Source organism: Rhinatrema bivittatum, chromosome 3 (genome assembly GCF_901001135.1).
Source record: "Rhinatrema bivittatum chromosome 3, aRhiBiv1.1, whole genome shotgun sequence".
Taxonomy (NCBI): Eukaryota; Metazoa; Chordata; class Amphibia; order Gymnophiona; family Rhinatrematidae; genus Rhinatrema; species Rhinatrema bivittatum.
This window is the reverse complement of record NC_042617.1, coordinates 248826796-248844962: the sequence shown is the minus strand read 5'-3', so window position 1 is coordinate 248844962 and position 18167 is coordinate 248826796. Positions and strand designations below refer to the sequence as shown.

At 43.1% G+C, this 18167-nt stretch overlaps 1 protein-coding gene across 1 annotated transcript in view; it reads right to left on the bottom strand.

Moving 5' to 3' along the window:
• Nucleotides 1-18167, bottom strand: part of HEATR5B (HEAT repeat containing 5B) — a 571627-nt gene that overhangs the window by 346529 nt on the left and 206931 nt on the right. The window contains 1 exon segment of the mRNA XM_029594411.1: nucleotides 9618-9793. Within this exon segment, the coding sequence (XP_029450271.1) occupies nucleotides 9618-9793 (176 nt within the window).

Below are 18167 nucleotides of genomic sequence, written 5' to 3'. Positions count from 1 at the left end.
CCTGAAGATCTTATCAGGTATGTCTTTGGCATTGAAATGGTCAATTATGCATGCACATTTCAACAAATTAAAAAAATATATATTTTCTTCTAAGGTATTTACCCTAGCAAATCTTCTCAAATAGCTTAAAGGTCTCTAGGAAAATTTTACATTTACCATTAGTTGGGGGATATGCCCTAGCAAAGTAAAACTGTTTTGGTGAAAACATAAGACCCAATTTATTTACAGGCTCTTCCCAGATGAACAGACTACCTATAGTCTTAGATTAACTAAGAACTGAGAAAATAGGAGTGAGGTCTGTGGTAAAATATTTAAAGGAGTTATTTGGTTTGCAGAAGAATATTGTACCACGATAGAAAGTAATGAAGCAGAGAAATCACTGATATTAGTGTAATTTGATATAAGGCCTATAAGTTCTGAGAATAAATATGCTATTTTTCTTAGCCATCTTACAACAAAACAAGTCCTGAGATAAGATATATTAAAGAACATTTACTCAGAAGGCTAACTGCAGATAGAAGAAAACAGGACAGTAGCCTTTTGGCCACACCTAACTGCCACTGATATGACAGCACACAGCAGGGCCCCAAGTTGGGAGTAGCCCAGAGAAGAAACTAGAGCAAGTTCAGAAGAATGAATTTAAAAAGAACAACATGAGACAAGCTGTTTGAAATCGGAGAAAGAATAGCTCAGAAGAATAGCTTTGGACATTAACAGTGGTTAATGAAGTGTCTGATGAGCTGTTGCTGATTTCCCAGTGCGCTATGTTCCCAGATCTACAAAGATATATAACAGTCATATTGGGGAACTGGGAAGGGAAGTATTTTTGTGAATTTTCTTTACTGCAAACTAATTTTGTATGCTTTTCCTGCTTATACTTAGACTTGTAAGTAAAACTCAAAAGCGCAGCTGGGGGCCGAAGGCGTCCATCTGTTAGGCTTTGTTGTGCCTCATCAGAGGCCTTGGATTAATTTGCTGTTCCACTGCTTTTCTGCCTGATGCCCGTGGATGCACTCCACGGCTCCCCCCACCGGAAGACACTGCCGCGCTCTCCCCCCCTCAATTGGTGACTCCGCCCCCCGCAGCTTCATCAATGCGTCGAGGGGGTCAAAAGCGCAGCTGGGGGCCAAAGGCGCCGCTCAAAGGAGTGTGACTTAGGGGCCTGCCCCTTAGTGTGCCCCTTTGTACTGCACCGGTTAAACAACTAGGCCTCAAGAGCTGGATCAACCATATCAATTACACGTTCAACTGTAAGTCATAAAAGACATGGAAATACGTCCTATTCCTACTATCATAAGCCAACGTCACTGGACAAAAAACTCCATTAATAAGAAACTCTCTTCAGGCAAGAACTTTGAGTCCAATCATGTAGTCTTCGGCTCCACATATACTAGGGCTTTCGGTCCTCTCCTTAATATTAATGCCCAATCGTTAGTAAAAAAGGCTCCAGTTTTAAATGATATTTTATTAGTCTATAAACCAGATATATGTGCCATCACTGAAACATGATTAATTAAAACTATATCAGCCTTTTAAATCAGCTCCCAACACACCTCTATGTCATTGTTTCTAGAAGAGGAGGTGGTCTCCTTCTTGCTGCCAAGAAAGAACACGGACTGGTACTGCAAACCATTCATGCAGTACCTCAATATGAAATTGATTTTTTTCAGTTCTAAACAGTTACGAGTCTCTCTTTTATATACTTCTGGAACACGATGCCTCCCCTCTGGTTGAATTAATTATAGAAAATGTTGACATGGACATCCCAGCCATCATTCTGGGGGACTAACTTGCACATAGATTCTCTTCTGTTAACCACCAACTGTGAAGCATTCCTGACCACTTTACATGCCATAGGATTTAAGCTAATTATAGACTGTCCAACTCATAAAGCAAGCCATACTTTGGATTTAATTTTCATAAATTCACACATACATAGCTCAGAACCACCCTACGCACACCTGTCCCATGGTCTGACCACTCATTGATAAAAGAAAACTTTTCCATAAAGAAAGTCGACACCACACCACAAATTCCTAATACCACTATTCAATTCAGAAAAGCATGTAAAACAGATGACCTAACTGAATTACTACCAAATGCACTACCAGATGCACTAAACCTAACCAATACGGAGTCTGCCATTTCAACATGGATCATCACAAATGACATAGCCAATAAGTGCTGTCCTTTAATTACTAACAGGCCGATATAGTAAGGACGCGGTAGAAAGAGTGCGGTAGTGCCGGGCGCACTCTCGTTTGCCGCGTGCACAGTTCGGATCACATACCGCTCGATACAGTATTTAAATGGCATGCAAATGCAAGCCGCGTCCAAAGCGCATCCAAGAAGCGTCCATGAAGCACAATCCATTTTACTGTATAGAGCGCTATACAGCGCCTATACAGTAAAATGGGTGCGCTGGTACCTGTCATTTCAAATGACATTTGAAATGACAGGTACCAGGAAGTGGATGGTTCTCCTACGCTCGGGCATCGGGGATTGCCAGTCCTCTCTCCCCACCTCCTGAAGCAAGGCGCAGGGTGAAAATCGACTCGACATGTTATTAAGAAAATAGAAATTGTAACTAAAGTAAACTTACTGCATGCTTCCAGCAGCCCCAGTCCTCTCTCCCCTCCTCCCGAGGCGCCCACCGTGGCTCCCCTGCCTCCCGGGGGCAGCCAGCAGCGAAAGCGGCTTCCAGCAGACCCGCCAGCGAAGGTGCATGAACGCACGCCCAATTTGAGCGCCCGGATGGACCTCAGAGGTCACGGCGTTCGCTCATCCGCCTTCGCTGCTTGAGCGCCCAAATTGGACGTGCGTTCATGCACCTTCGCTGGCGTTTGGGCACTCAAGGGTCAGGGGTGACGTCACAAGCTGCAAGATGGCGCTGGGGAGGCAGTGAGCAGCGGAACGGAGGGAGTCAGGCAGGCAGGCGAGCCGGAGCTGCCCCGCATGCAGGAAAGGTAGGGGAGCCGCCACCCTGCCCCCTCCCGCGCACCCCCCCCCCCCCCCCGGCCCTGGCTCCGCTGCTCTGGCAATCTTCCAGTTGCCTGCCAGTGCAATTTTTTTGGCATGATGAGCTCGCACCGCCTTTGGGCACTCAAGCCAGCGAAGGTGCCTTGAGCGCCCAAACTGGAAGTACAGGCGTGCGTTCATGCATCTTCGCCGGCGGGGGCTGCTGGAAGCCACCTCGCGGAGAGCGCCCAATCCGCCCCAGGCTGCTGAAGCGGGAGAAGGAATGCTGAAAGAGAAAATGAAGGGACAACATGAGCCAAAGCGGAAGAAGGAATGCTGGAGAAGAGAGTGAAGGGTTGTGAGCCAAAGCAGGAGAAAGCATGCTGAAAGAGAAAGTGAAGGGACATTTGTGAGTCAATGTCCCTGTCCCTGTCAGCGCGGGCCCGTACGGAAGACCGGCACCCATGGACGCGGCCAGGGCAGGTGAGCGGGGGCTGGGGTAGTTACAGACTACCCTCTAACGCAGGTAAGGGTAGGCGGTAATTTAGCAGGTTAAAGACGCGGCTAAACTGCAGGTTAAAAAGGTGATAGTTGGGGCGCACGTTACTGTATGGGAGGGAATAGCTAATCGGAGCGTTTACATATGATATATACATGCCGCGGGCGGAAAGGGTTACCCATTGATTTAAAGAAGCGGTAAGGATGGGTTAAAAGGGATAGTGAATCGCGGGTTGGACTTATACGGCCAAATTGCGGGTACAAAGTGGGTTAGAAACGGGGTAATCGCGGTCGCGCTTTACTGTATCGGCCTGTAAGGAATTAAAACCAGCGCAAAAAAAACCAAAACCAAAACTCCATGGTATTCTCCTGAATTTAAAAAACTAAAACGCACCCTCAGAAATCCCGAAAAGAAATGATGAAAAAACCACACACTCGATTAGCCGCCTACAGAACTATACTACATAAATACAGAACAATTCTCAAAACCAAACAAGACACTTTTCTCAAAGAAAATGCATGATTTTCAATTCAACTCAAAGGTCTTTTATTCCTAAGCCCCTATCTGATATTATAAATACATCACTGATACACGGCCATGTCCCAGCTTCAATAAAAGGTGCCATAGTCAAACTGATATTAAAAAAGCCACATCTAAATCCTTCTGAGCTAGCCAACTTTAGACCAATATCTATTCTTCCTTTTTTGGCCAAACTACTCGAAAAAGTAGTAAATCAGCAATTATCAGAGCACTTAGAAAAACATAACATTTTATATCCATCATAGTTCAGATTTCGCAAATTTGTAGCAGCACAAAAACCCTTTTAATTTCTCTGACAGACACCATCCTTAGAGGAATAGACAGCAGCCAATCATATATTCTTGTAATTCTCTATTTCCACAGCATTTGACACCATTAGTCACAAAATCTTATTAGACAGACTGATTGAAATTGGCCTAGCAGATAAAACATTACGATGGTTTGAGTCATATCTAAATAATAGGCATTATATATTGCGGTCCCGGTCGCTAAGCTAGCGACCGGGTCCTTACCTCGCCTCTCCCGCTCTGAGCCGCGTCGGGAACCGCCGTGGTCCGGGCCTGCTAGGCCGTGTTGCAGCAGCGTCTCCATGAGGGAGACGCCGCCGAGGCCCAATCGTGACTCCGCCCCCGCTACAGAACGCGCGCGCGCGAATGGGAACCCTTTAAAGGTCCAGCACCCGAAGTGCTGGACAGCCCCCAGAATGATGTCAGATGCCGGTAGAGTATTTAAGCCAGCGTCTGCCTCCACAGAAATGCCTTGCAACGAGGTCTCTCCATGTGAGTGTCAAGTTGCGTCCAGCTGTTCCTGAATCTGCTCCTGCTGTTCCTGCTCGAGTCCTAGGTTTGATTCTCTGGTTCCTGACTCCGGCCTGCTCCTGACTTCCCATGTCTGCCGCCTGCCTCGACTTCTGGATCGTCTTATCTCTCCACTTCTTCGCTGCCACCACGTAAGTCCCAGCGGTCCAGATCCTCACGGGCTCCTCCTGGGGGGGGGATCTCTGATCTCCAGGGAGAAGACTTCACTTGACCTCCAGCCATAGTTCCGCCTCCCGGCCTATCTTCTCCAGCGAGGCCTCTGTTCTGCCAGGCCAGCCCAAGGGTCCACCATCCAGTCCGCAACAGTCTGCAAGGCCATGGACCTGGAGGACATGCCCGGATTGCAAGCCATTCCCGGAATGGCCCAGCGACTGCAGCAGCTGCAACATTGCCTTGACGTCCTTGCTGCCATCGTTGAGCGATTGGCGAATCGGCTGGATGCCACCCCGCCTGAGGTTCCGCAGGTGCCACCTCCAGTTCCTGCTGTAAACATAACTACACCCACTCAGCTTCCTGCTCTGCCCCGTTATGCGGGCGATGCCAAGGGTTGCAGAGGATTCCTGAACCAATGCTACATCAGGTTTTCGCTACTTCCAGGCCAATTCTCGTCCGATTCCGTGAAAGTGGCCTACATCCTGTCCCTGCTCGAGGGGAAGGGGTTGAATTGGGCCTCACCAATGTGGGAGCGACAGGACCCATTGTTGCACGACTTACAGCAGTTTGTTCTTCATTTCAAACAGGCCTTCGATGAGCCCGCACGCCTGCCCACAGCAACGTCAGAGCTGTTACAGCTAAGACATGGTTCGCTGTCCCTGGCAGACTATGCTATTGAATTCCACACTCTCGCCATGGAAGTGGGCTGGCGCGATGACAGCTTGCGCAGAGTTTTCTTGGAAGGTCTGTCGGGGCGCATCAAGGACGAGTTGGCCGCCCGTGATATCCCGGATAACCTTAACGATGTGATTGACTTGGCCGGTCGGATAGACCGACGTCTTCAACAAAGAGCTAAGGAGGGACGTTCGCTATGTCGTCCCATATTGTTAGCTCCAGCCTTTTCCAGACCTATGACACCTGCAAGTCAGGGGGAGGCACATGCAGAACCATCAGCTGAAGAGCCGATGCAGATTGGCCGCACGCCGCTGACGGATGAGGAGAGGCGAAGGCGCCGCACCCTAGAGCTATGCTTGTACTATGGCAGCATAGGCCACTTCTTAGCAAAGAGCGGCCGGAAAACGCCAAAGCCTAGGCGGTATGGAGGACCTACTCCTAGGCTCTGTTAATTCTGCTCCTCAATGTACTGTCCCGGTGACGTTGGAGTACCCAGGAGGGTCTTTCCACATTTTGGCCTTTATTGACTCTGGAGCGAGCGGAAATTTCATTTTATCCGATCTGGTGCAACAACTACAGCTTCCTACGGTCCCGCGAAGCCCCCCACTATACATTACGTCTATCCGTGGGACGGTCCTTCCTGGGAGTATCTCAGACGCCACAGTGCCCTTGACTCTCCGGACAGGAGCACTGCACTCAGAGGAGATATCCTTCTTAATCCTGGAAAAAGCAGTGCATCCTGTAGTATTGGGGTTGCCTTGGTTACAGCAACACTCCCCCATAATTCATTGGGACTCTCTTCAAATCGCCCAGTGGAGTCCCTTTTGCTTCGCCAACTGCCTCAAGATACCAAGATCACCCATGGTGCCGCTGCTAAACATTGCTGTATTACCTCCCACACCTTACCAGGAGTTCGCAGAGGTCTTCTCGAAAAGGAAAGCAGAGATTCTGCCACGTCACCGACCCTTCGATTGCGCTATAGACTTACTGCCTGGCACCACGCCGCCATGTGGCAGGGTATATCCGCTATCTATACCAGAGACACGCGCAATGTCTGATGGAGAAGGTACAGAGAAGGGAAACCAAAATGATAAAGGGGATGGAACAGCTTCCCTATGAGGAAAGGCTGAAGAGGTTAGAGCTGTTCAGCTTGGAGAAGAGATATGATAGAGGTCTTTAAGATCATGAGAGGTCTTGAATGAGTAGATGTGTGAATCTGTTATTTACACTTTCGAATAATAGAAGGACTAGGGGGCATTCCATGAAGTTAGCAAGTAGCACATTTAAGACTAATCGGAGAAAATTCTTTTTCACTCAACGCACAGTAAAGCTCTGGAATTTGTTGCCAGAGGATGTGGTTAGTGCAGTTAGTGTAGCTGGGGTCAAAAAGGTTTGGATAACTTCTTGGAGGCGAAATCCATTAACTGCTATTAATCAAGTTTATTTAGGGAATAGCCACTGCTATTAATTGCATCAGTGGCATGGGATCTTCTTAGTGTTTGGGTAATTGCCAGGTTCTTGTGGCTTGGTTTGGCCTCTGTTGGAAACAGGATGCTGGGCTTGATGGACCCTTGGTCTGACCCAGCATGGCAATTTCTTATGTTCTTATGAACCCATTGAACTAACCCAAAGCGTTCCTCAAGGATGCTCACTTTCATCCACATTGTTCAATATATATATGCTCCAAGAAAACAAAGAGGTAGGCGATCTATAATAGCCGTCAGGAAAACACAAAAATAGATGCCTTAATCTTTTTCAATCTTTATTAAAACAGAGACGTGTTCATACAATGCCCGACTCAGGCCGAGTTTCGCAGCTCAACAGCTGCTGCCTCAGGGGCTTGAACACTTCAAAGTCATGAGTGAAACTCAATAATGTAGTTTCATCCAGAGAACAAATATGGTATGTCAGCAATACATAAAACAACTTTCCAACCAGCGTACCCATGCGGTACGCTGGTTGGAAAGTTGTTTTATGTATTGCTGACATACCATATTTGTTCTCTGGATGAAACTACATTATTGAGTTTCACTCATGACTTTGAAGTGTTCAAGCCCCTGAGGCAGCGGCTGTTGAGCTGCGAAACTCGGCCTGAGTCGGGCATTGTATGAACACGTCTCTGTTTTAATAAAGATTGAAAAAGATTAAGGCAACTAATTTTGTGTTTTCCCAATATATATATGCTCCCACTCTGCAAGCTATTAACTGGTCTAGGACTCACACACTTCATATCTATGCAGATGATGTGCAAATCTTAATCCCCTTCACTGACTCCATAGCTAAGGCCCTCAATCTCTGGGAGTTTAGCCTTAAATACCTCTAAAACAGAGCTTTTAATAATCTGTCAAACTAAATGATAAAGTCTTATCTGATATTAATGCTAATCAAATCAAATACTGTATTGAACAGGAGGTGAGAGACCTCTGTGTAATACTTGACACAATTAAATCTAAAAACAATTCATAAGCACAACAATCAAAGATTGTTACTATAAATTACAAGTATTTAAAAAAGTAAGACCCCCTTCTCCATCAGACAGATTTTAGAATGGAAAAGATTAGTGCCTGAAGAACCAAAGTAGATTACTTTAACACCATACTGCTAGGACTTCCAGCACCCACACTCAGACCTCTACAACTTCTACAAAACGCCACCGCCAGAGTACTTATGAATACGCGAAATGACCATATTACACCCATTTTAAAAGATTTTCACTGGCTTCCGATATCTTACAGAATACTTTTTCAAGTGCCTAACTTTAATCCACAAAACACTATACCATCAAAACATTGAGTGGCTCAATGCCTCCCTTCATTTTCAGACCCCGCAAAGAATTACCAGATCTGCCAGCAATGGAACCTTACCAATACCTTCACCCAAATTAGCACACCTCATCTCCGTTCATGAACGAGCACTATCTCTAGCAGGTCCTTCTATCTGGAACGCAATTCCACAAGAATTGAGATTTGAGACCAATTCTCATACCTTTAAAAAAAAAATTGAAGACCTGGCTGTTCCAGCAGGCCTTCTCATAATACTTACCTACTTTGCCTTTTAAAGCCTTAAAGCAGAGTCTTTTTATAATCTTTTTTATATTGATCTTATTTTCCCATAGTTTTATTTTATATTTTCGATTGTTGTTAGTTATTATGCTCTTATTGTTTGTTTTACGCTTTTGATGCATATATTCACTGTTTTTTAATTTTGAGATGCAAATTTATATTTTATTTCTATGCTGTACATATTTTTGTAAACCGATGTGATGTGCGAACGAATGTCGGTATAAAAAAATCAATAAATAAATAAAACTTCTATGCTTATTAATAAGTGTGTTGTGTAATCTATGACAAAACAATCACCAATTTTCCTACCCACTACAAGGTCTTAGCCTTATTTCTTGTCCCTTTTTTATTATGATGTCCTCAGCCATAATTAAATATTTTGGGGAATTTGTTTATAATAGATGCCAAGTTAACATCGGAAATGGAAGGCTTCTTTTTATTCATAAAGCAGAAAATACAATGCAAGTAGTAGTAGATCTATAGTTATGTGGAAACCTGCCCACTTAGAACTGCACTGAGACCACTAGGCCATTTCATAAATGACATTGGCTTTTAATGATTTCAGTCAGTCATCAATCTTAGCTAGATCTGAGACAGTAATCTAGTAGTGAGATTCTGCACTCTTACCCAAGTTTACTGAACTCTCTAGTTCCATCAATAAAATGTATCTGAAGTGGCACTTAATTAGTAGCTGGGCAAATGATATAAAGGAGAGCCAAAGAGGGAAACTGATCTTGGGAAATCTTTTTCAGTTCCCAGTTAATTCAATTAAAACCACTTTCTTTTCCTACAATAGGACAGCCCTGATAGACCCATTTCCTCTAATAATGCTTCCCCTTCCTACTTATGGCAAATTTAAACATTACCTTAAGAAAATCAAACAGTTGAAATTATGACTTTACCACCACTAACCTGTGTTTATAAGACACATGAGGAAATACCACACCAAAGAGAGCCACAGAAGCATCAATGACTGACACTCCGAGTGGGAGAGGCCCAGGTACAGCTTCACCAGCAGGAATGCGCAGATAGATTGAAGAGGGGTCATGTTCCAAGGCACCACTCCCAGAGGCACTGTTCGGCTGGAGCTGCAGAATTTATATCAATATTTGAAAACCTTAATAATGTTTTTACAAATACATCAGCAAAAAAAGTAGACCAAAGTTCTTTTTATAAAAAACAGTACCATCCACCTCTCCCCTATAATAGTAATATCCAAGAAAAAATATTTTTTGCATTACCTCAAAGGACAAGGTTAATACTATACAATTTATTTATTTTTGACAGGAAAGGCCACCACCATGCATTCACCAAGCAGGCCTAATGTTTCCATTTCCAGAAAGAAATGGCCCATTGTGGTTTCACTAAATGACCTGACAAACCTTTTAGGAAAAGGCTGTGTGGAGCCTGATCCATTCAACTGATCTGGCTGGAAAGTCTTGGATAACACTGACTTACTCTATGTACCCCATTATTTTATTTATAAACATAGAACAAAAAATTAACAAGCAGTAGGTTTCACATATGTAAAAATAAAACCAAAATAATATCAAATCTAATTAAAACCAATTAGTCATAGGTTAATATATAATGGGTATCCAAATTCAAGGCTACTACATGAGTCCCAACAATTGAAGGTAACTCACACAGTGTGACATCTGGCAGACAACAAAGCTCACCCTTATGCTGTAGTTTCTGGATCTACAGAACCAGCAAGAGAACAGGGCTGCTTCCATGTCAAATCAAGCTTCCAGGTACTCCAGCAACTGGGAAGGCTGTAACCTACTCATCACAAAGCTTATCACCTAATCAAGTTCCTGCAGCAAGCGAATTACTCTGGCTACAACCACTTCTCTTTCTTGCACCAACTTTTCATGTATTAACCACTTGTCAAGATAAGGAAATACCAGAACTCCATTTGATGTAAATACGCTGCCACCACCTCTGTTACTAGCAGAAGGTTCTTGGAATTGTGACCAAACACAAAGGAAACCCTAGAAATTGAAAATTAACATCCAATACTGCAAAACTTAGGAATGCTGATGATAGAGCTTTATGGGAATATGAAATACGCTACTGAAAGATGTATGTCAGAAATTTCCCTTGGCAGCCAATTGTAACATTATCATCCTGAAACAAGTCATCTGTAATGCCTTGTTGATTTCTTTCAAACCTAACAGGAAGTTGGTTTTTTTATGCTTAGGGAAATTACAAAAATGCTCGAATACTGGACACTGGCCCCACTGTCACCAAAGAACCAAGATAACTGCTCCTATGCTCAGAAGATGATCCAGCGTTCCATGGACTGCTTCTTTCCTTCATATGGAAGAATATGGAGAAACCATAAAGCAAATCTTACAAAAGGGATAAACTTCAAAGCATGTCAGTCATGAAAGTTCTCCAAGACCCACTAGTCTGACGTGATCTAGACTCACTGACACTGACCTCTGGGGAAATCAGAACCCACCTCAGACAAAATCTGATAGATGACTGCCTATCCTGAACTAGAATCTGGGTCCTCAAATGAGTCCTTCATTGGTTGCTGAGAGAGGAATCTGCCAACCCTGTAGGTCCATCTTACCACCTCCTGAAAGGCCAAAAGGACAGAAATGTGCTAAAAAGCCTGACTTTCTGACCATCCAAAGGCATCCCTTGTTTACATCCTCTGGATTCCTGAAACCTTTATTTATTTAGACATTTTTGTATACCGACCTTCCTCACGAGACATCAAGTCGGTTTACAGTACAGAAATAAATATCAGTACCTCGTATACATTACACAAATAACTAATTAAAATACAATAAACAATCTAATAATATAAAATCATAATTACAATATAAAACCAAATCAAATTAAAACATACTTTAACAATAAAACAGCACTAAAACTAATACTAAGCCTACCTTTCCTTTTAAGATCTGTAATTTTCAATTTGCTAACTAAAACAAAATTTTTTACTAGTCTCTGGTTTGGCCCTTTTCACCAACTAAAAGATACTAACCTATCTTTTCTGACTCCCCCTTCATAAAATCTTCTACCTACACTTTACTCAATAACCTAAAGTAGTAACAATAAATGCAGGACTGTATAGTGGTTAACAGCTAGCCTCATTTGGGTCATTAAAAGCCTGTTCAAATAACCAGGTCTTTAGGAGTTTTTTTAAACTTCTGAATGCATGATTCTGATCTAATCTCAAATGGTAATGCATTCCAGATTTTTGGCCCTGCCAGCCAGCAGTGAAGGAGATGCAACCTTTTGGCTAGACCTAAGAAATCTAAGAATCAGACTCTCTCCTAAACTTAAGCCATCTTCTCGATGCCACAATTAAACAATAGTTTCTTTTGAAAATAAGCTTTGTCTAGTTTGTCTTGGCAATAAATCTGCCGACCAAATTTGTAACCACAACAACCACCTAGCTGCCTCTAGGAAGGAGATCCTTCTAGCAGTTGTACATACCTAATCAAAGGGGACATCAGCCAAAATATATTGCTACAGGATCAGGTTGAGATACTGCCTCAAAAACTGAGGGACTGCTATGTAATGCACCCTCTTGAACCCACTACAACAAATGCAAACTTGCTTTAGCAACAATACAGTTGTAAGCAGTCCCTTGAAATAATTTGATGGAAGCTTCAACTTCCTATTACAGCACAGATTCTATCTTGTACATCCTTAAGGGCAGCGACTTCCTCCATAGAGACAGGATTAAATTAGTTATTACCTGATAATTTATTTTTCTTGAGTCCAGTCAGCCCAGTCCAGACGAATGGGTTATACCTATCGACCAGCAGAAGGAGATAGAACAAACTTGCTAACATCATACTTTATATGCATCCATGCTGATCCAAGGCTACCAGTATTTCATGAAGCAGTTCTTCCTCAGATCCCTGAGGTGGATCAGCAACTAACACCAGGACCGGTGGAGACCGTCATGGACCTCAGGCATCGACGTCGTGGACCTCAGGCATCGATGAAGGATGGGCATTCCTTGCTGCAGGGTCACTTCGGGGGCATCAAGGCATGCGCTGACACAGACTCAAGCCTGGCACCGTGCATCAAAAGGTGACTGGTGCCAATGCTTCCTCGGTTTCCCTCTGTGCTCAGTTCGACTGTCAGGGGCCAGTCCCCGGCAGCCCCTATCTGCTGGCAGCATCGACGGCCCCTCTGATGTCGATGGTTGTGTCCATCTGTGCTGCTCTCCAAGGTCCTTTGGTGCCAATGCCGCAGATGTTGATGGCTTGGACTTTCTTGACCCGAAGAGCTTCTCCATCTTGTCGAGTTGAGCGTGACACTCCTTCAGGATCATCTGGTCACACAAGCGGCAACCCTGCAAATCATGTGATGCCCCCATGCAGAGGATACACACCTCATGTGGGTCCGTGATGGACATGGTCCTCGAGCACCGGGGACATAGACAGAAACTGGACAAGGCCACAATTATACAAAACAAAGGGGAAAAAACAACAGGTGATGACGGCAGGCAACCAAAGCAAGTGGACACCAAGGCATTGTCACCACAGAGGGAGCGGAAGTGAAAATAAAAACCTTACTGCACCACCGAAAAACCTGATAGAGGCTAACGGGAACCGAAGAGGGACCTGTGTCTAAGAACACACGTGAAAAACATCAGTGGAAAAAGTTTTCCAAGGCAATTTCAAAAGAAAAGCCACGAGCTCACTTCATCGCAAGGCGAAAGCTCCATGGATAAAAAAAAGAGACTGAAGAGGGACCCCACATGGATGCATGGTGTAGAGCATGCTGGGTATGCACAGCATGCCTAGTTAAAGTTCCAGAAACTTTGACTTAAGATTTCCGTGCCAGGCTTCATCCGATGATGTCACTCACATGTGCGGACTACAATCTTGCTTGTCATAGAGGACAGATTGTTTTCTCAAAGAAATATTAACAACCCTAAACATCTACTAAAGCATATTAATTTTAAATAGTGATCCACTATAGATAGGGTTGCCAACCAGCTGGTACTTAAGTAGCCCGGACAGTTTTATTTGAGGGAGATTGGCAGGACCTTGAAAAACAGGCAATTTCATTGTTAGTATTCTATTGACTGTTGGCCTCCCCAGCAGCAAATAACCCCCTCCCTTTCCCATACCATCGCCTGCCCCTCAAGCTCATTTCGCTCTCTTATCCATACTACCTTCTCTCACTGTCCCCTTCCCTCATGAATTTTCTCTGTCCTTTGCTTCCCTCCCCATATGGACCTTCTCTCTCCTTCTGCCCCCCCTCCCACATCCATGAATCTTCTCTCATATGAGATGGGACCAGTCCCAAGCCATACTGCGGCAGCATGGTGTGAAGAACCATGGGTGAAAGAATGAGCTAACAGACAATCTTAGGCCATGCCTCCTATTAAAAAGCCAGGATGGGAAAAGTGCATTAGCTCACCCCCAGGCCTATGCAACTTCACAACACGCTACCTCTGTTAGACCCAATTTTGTGGTGGCTGAGCTGGCAACCATAACTGTAGCTTGCCAATTTTTTTTTTTTTTTTTTTCTTATAGCCTCTATTACCAAATATGTCTACTGCCATCAAGCAAATCTACAATTTTTATTAGGCAATGAAATTGCTACAAAATAAGCAATGGAAAAGGTTGAAAATGTATATACTCTTGTCCCTTCAGAACCCTCTAGCAAATGAAGAAAACCAACTAGAGGACTGCTGTTGTATAAATATAATTTTCTGTTTCCTTACTATGGTTGGGACAAATTTCTGATTGGATGCTCTGTAATTCAAATAGCAGCTAAATGAAAGAACATGCTGTTTTTCAGCAACATTTTCTTGATGCAATAATTTACTTTGTAGGAGGCGTGGCGCTTTATGTCCGGGATGGCATAGAGTCCAACAGGATAAACACCCTGCATGAGACTAAATACAAAATTGAATCTTTATGGGTAGAAATCCCTTGTGTGTCGGGGAAGACTATAGTGATAGGGGTATACTACCGTCCACCTGGTCAAGATGGTGAGACGGACAGTGAAATGCTAAGAGAAATTAGGGAAGCTAACCAAATTGGTAGTGCAGTAATAATGGGAGACTTCAATTACCCCAATATTGACTGGGTAAATGTATCATCGGGACACGCTAGAGAAATAACGTTCCTGGATGGAATAAATGATAGCTTTATGGAGCAATTGATTCAGGAACCGACGAGAGAGGGAACAATTTTAGATATAATTCTCAGTGGAGCACAGGACTTGGTGAGAAAGGTAACGGTGGTGGGGCCGCTTGGCAATAGTGATCATAATATGATCAAATTTTATTTAATGACTGGAAGAGGAACAGTGTGCAAAATCCAAGGCTCTCGTGCTAAACATTCAAAAGGGAAACTTTGATAAAATGAGAAAAATTGTTAGAAAAAAACTGAAAGGAGTAGCTACAAAAGTAAAAAATGTCCAAGAGGCGTGGTCATTGTTAAAAAATACCATTCTAGAAGCACAGTCTAGATGTATTCCACACATTAAGAAAGGTGGAAAGAAGGCAAAACGATTACCGGCATGGTTAAAAGGGGAGGTGAAAGAAGATATTTTAGCCAAAAGATCTTCATTCAAAAATTGGAAGAAGGATCCAACAGAAGAAAATAGGATAAAGCATAAATGTTGGCAAGTTAAATGTAAGACATTGATAAGACAGACTAAGAGAGAATTTGAAAAGAAGTTGGCTGTAGAAGCAAAAATTCACAGTAAAAACTTTTTAAAATATATCCGAAGCAGGAAGCCTGTGAGGGAGTCAGTTGGACTGTTAGATGATCGAGGGGTTAAAGGGGCACTTAGAGAAGATAAGGCCATCGCGGAAAGATTAAAGGACTTCTTTGCTTCGGTGTTTACTGAAGAGGATGTTGGGGGAGGTACCCGTAATGGAGAAGGTTTTCATGGGTAATGATTCAGATGGACTGAATCAAATCACGGTGAACCTAGAAGATGTGGTAGGCCTGATCGACAAACTGAAGAGTAGTAAATCACCTGGACCGGATGGTATACACCCCAGAGTTCTGAAGGAACTAAAAAATGCAATTTCAGACCTATTAGTAAAAATTTGTAACCTAATCATTAAAATCATCCATTGTACCTGAAGACTGGAGGATAGCAAATGTAACCCCAATATTTAAAAAGGCTCCAGGGGCGATCTGGGAAACTACAGACCGGTTAGCCTGACTTCAGTGCCAGGAAAAATAGTGGAAAGTGTTCTAAACATCAAAATCACAGAACTTATAGAAAGACATGGTTTAATGGAACAAAGTCAGCATGGCTTTACCCAGGGCAAGTCTTGCCTTACAAATCTGCTTCACTTTTTTGAAGGAGTTAATAAACACGTGGATAAAGGTGAACCGGTAGATGTAGTATACTTGGATTTTCAGAAGGAGTTTGACAAAGTTCCTCACAAGAGGCTTCTAGGAAAAGTAAAAAGTCATGGGATAGGTGGTGATGTCCTTTCGTGGATTGCAAACTGGCTAAAAGACAGGAAACAGAGAGTAGGATTAAATGGACAATTTTCTCAGTGGAAGGGAGTGGACAGTGGAGTGCCTCAGGGATCTGTTTTGGGAACCATACTTTTCAATGTATTTATAAATGATCTGGAAAGAAATACGACAAGTAAGATAATCAAATTTGCAGATGACACAAAATTGTTCAGAGTAGTTAAATCACAAGCAGATTGTGATAAAAATTGCAGGAAGACCTTGCGAGACTGGAAAATTGGGCATCCAAGTGGCAGATGAAATTTCATGTGGATAAGTGCAAGGTGATGCATATAGGGAAAAATAACCCATGCTATAATTACACAATGTTGGGTTCCATATTCGGTGCTACAACCCAAGAAAGATCTAGGCGTCATAGGACATACAGTGTTAAAATAGACTGCCATGTTTCGAAACCCAGAAAACTAGCACACTGTGTTCCACAAGGATCCTCTCTCATCTACACTGTTCAACATATACTTATCTCCCCTCTGTCAACTTCTGGTGAAACTGGATCTCCCACATTTCATATACGCAGATGATGTACAGATCCTCATCCCCATCAACGATTCCCTATCTAATGCTCTAAAAATCTGGGATTCTGCTCTGGTGGAAATAAAAAAAACTACTTACTGAAAACTTCCTAGCAATAAACACAACCAAGACAGAGCTCCTCATCATCACATCACACAATAACATCTCCTCTAACCCTAATCTACATTCACCTTCGGACTCTCTCAACTTACAGCAAGTCCGCAACCTTGGCGTTATCATCGACAATCATTTCTCATTAAAGAAATTCATCACGGCTACAATCAAAAACGGATTCTTCAAGCTACATACGCTAAAAAGAACCAAACCGCTTCTACATCCACATGACTTCCGGACAGTGCTACAAGCTACAATATTGTCAAAATTGGATTACTGCAATGCCATACTACTAGGTCTCCCTAAAAACACCATACAACCATTACAGATGCTACAAAATGCTGCAGCACGCTTACTTACTAATACTCACCGCCATGAACACATCACACCAGTGCTCATGTTCCTTCACTGGCTGCCTGTAGCATCTAGGATTTTATTCAAAGTTCTCTCTCTCATTCATAAGTCGATTTATAACCAAGATATGCAGTGGTTCTCCGATCATTTTATCTTCCGCACATCAAAGAGACCAATAAGAAAAATGCACCAAGCCAAACTCGTTTCTTCTTCCCTTAAACACATCAGACACATTACTACAAGAGACCACTCCTTCACGATTGCGGGAACAAACCTCTGGAACAAAATGCCCACAGACCTGCGTCTAGAACCCTGCCATAAGAAATTCAAGCAGAACCTCAAACCCTGGCTGTTCGAACAAGCTTACACTCAATGACCATCTCTTTTCCTGAAATTCCAGTTATTGCTTATGTTTCTCTGATCCAATGCCACACGCCAATTTATTTATTCCCCGCTGCTAAATTTTACTTGATCGGGCTCTTTCCTCCCAGTTATTAGACTTGCCATTAACTATGGAATATGTTTATCATTAGTTTATTTGTTAATTGTTCTTAATTGGTTCTTAATTTATTCTTAATTGATATTTTTTATGTACAGCTGAATTCTTGACTGTAAAGCTTGTTGCTGATTTATTGTTTATTGTAAACCGAGGTGATGTTATTAACGTGCCGCAGTATATAAAAAAATCACGAAATAAATAAAATCGTCTGTTCAGTGTGCTGCGGCAGTCAAAAAAGCAAACAGAATGTTGGGAATTATTAGAAAGGGAATGGTGAATAAAACGGAAAATGTCATAATGCCTCTGTATCACTCCATGGTGAGACCACACCTTGAATACTGTGTACAATTCTGGTCGCCGCATCTCAAAAAAGATATAATTGCGATGGAGAAGGTACAGAGAAGGGCTACCAAAATGATAAGGGGGAATGGAACAGCTCCCCTATGAGGAAAGACTAAAGAGGTTAGGACTTTTCAGCTTGGAGAAGAG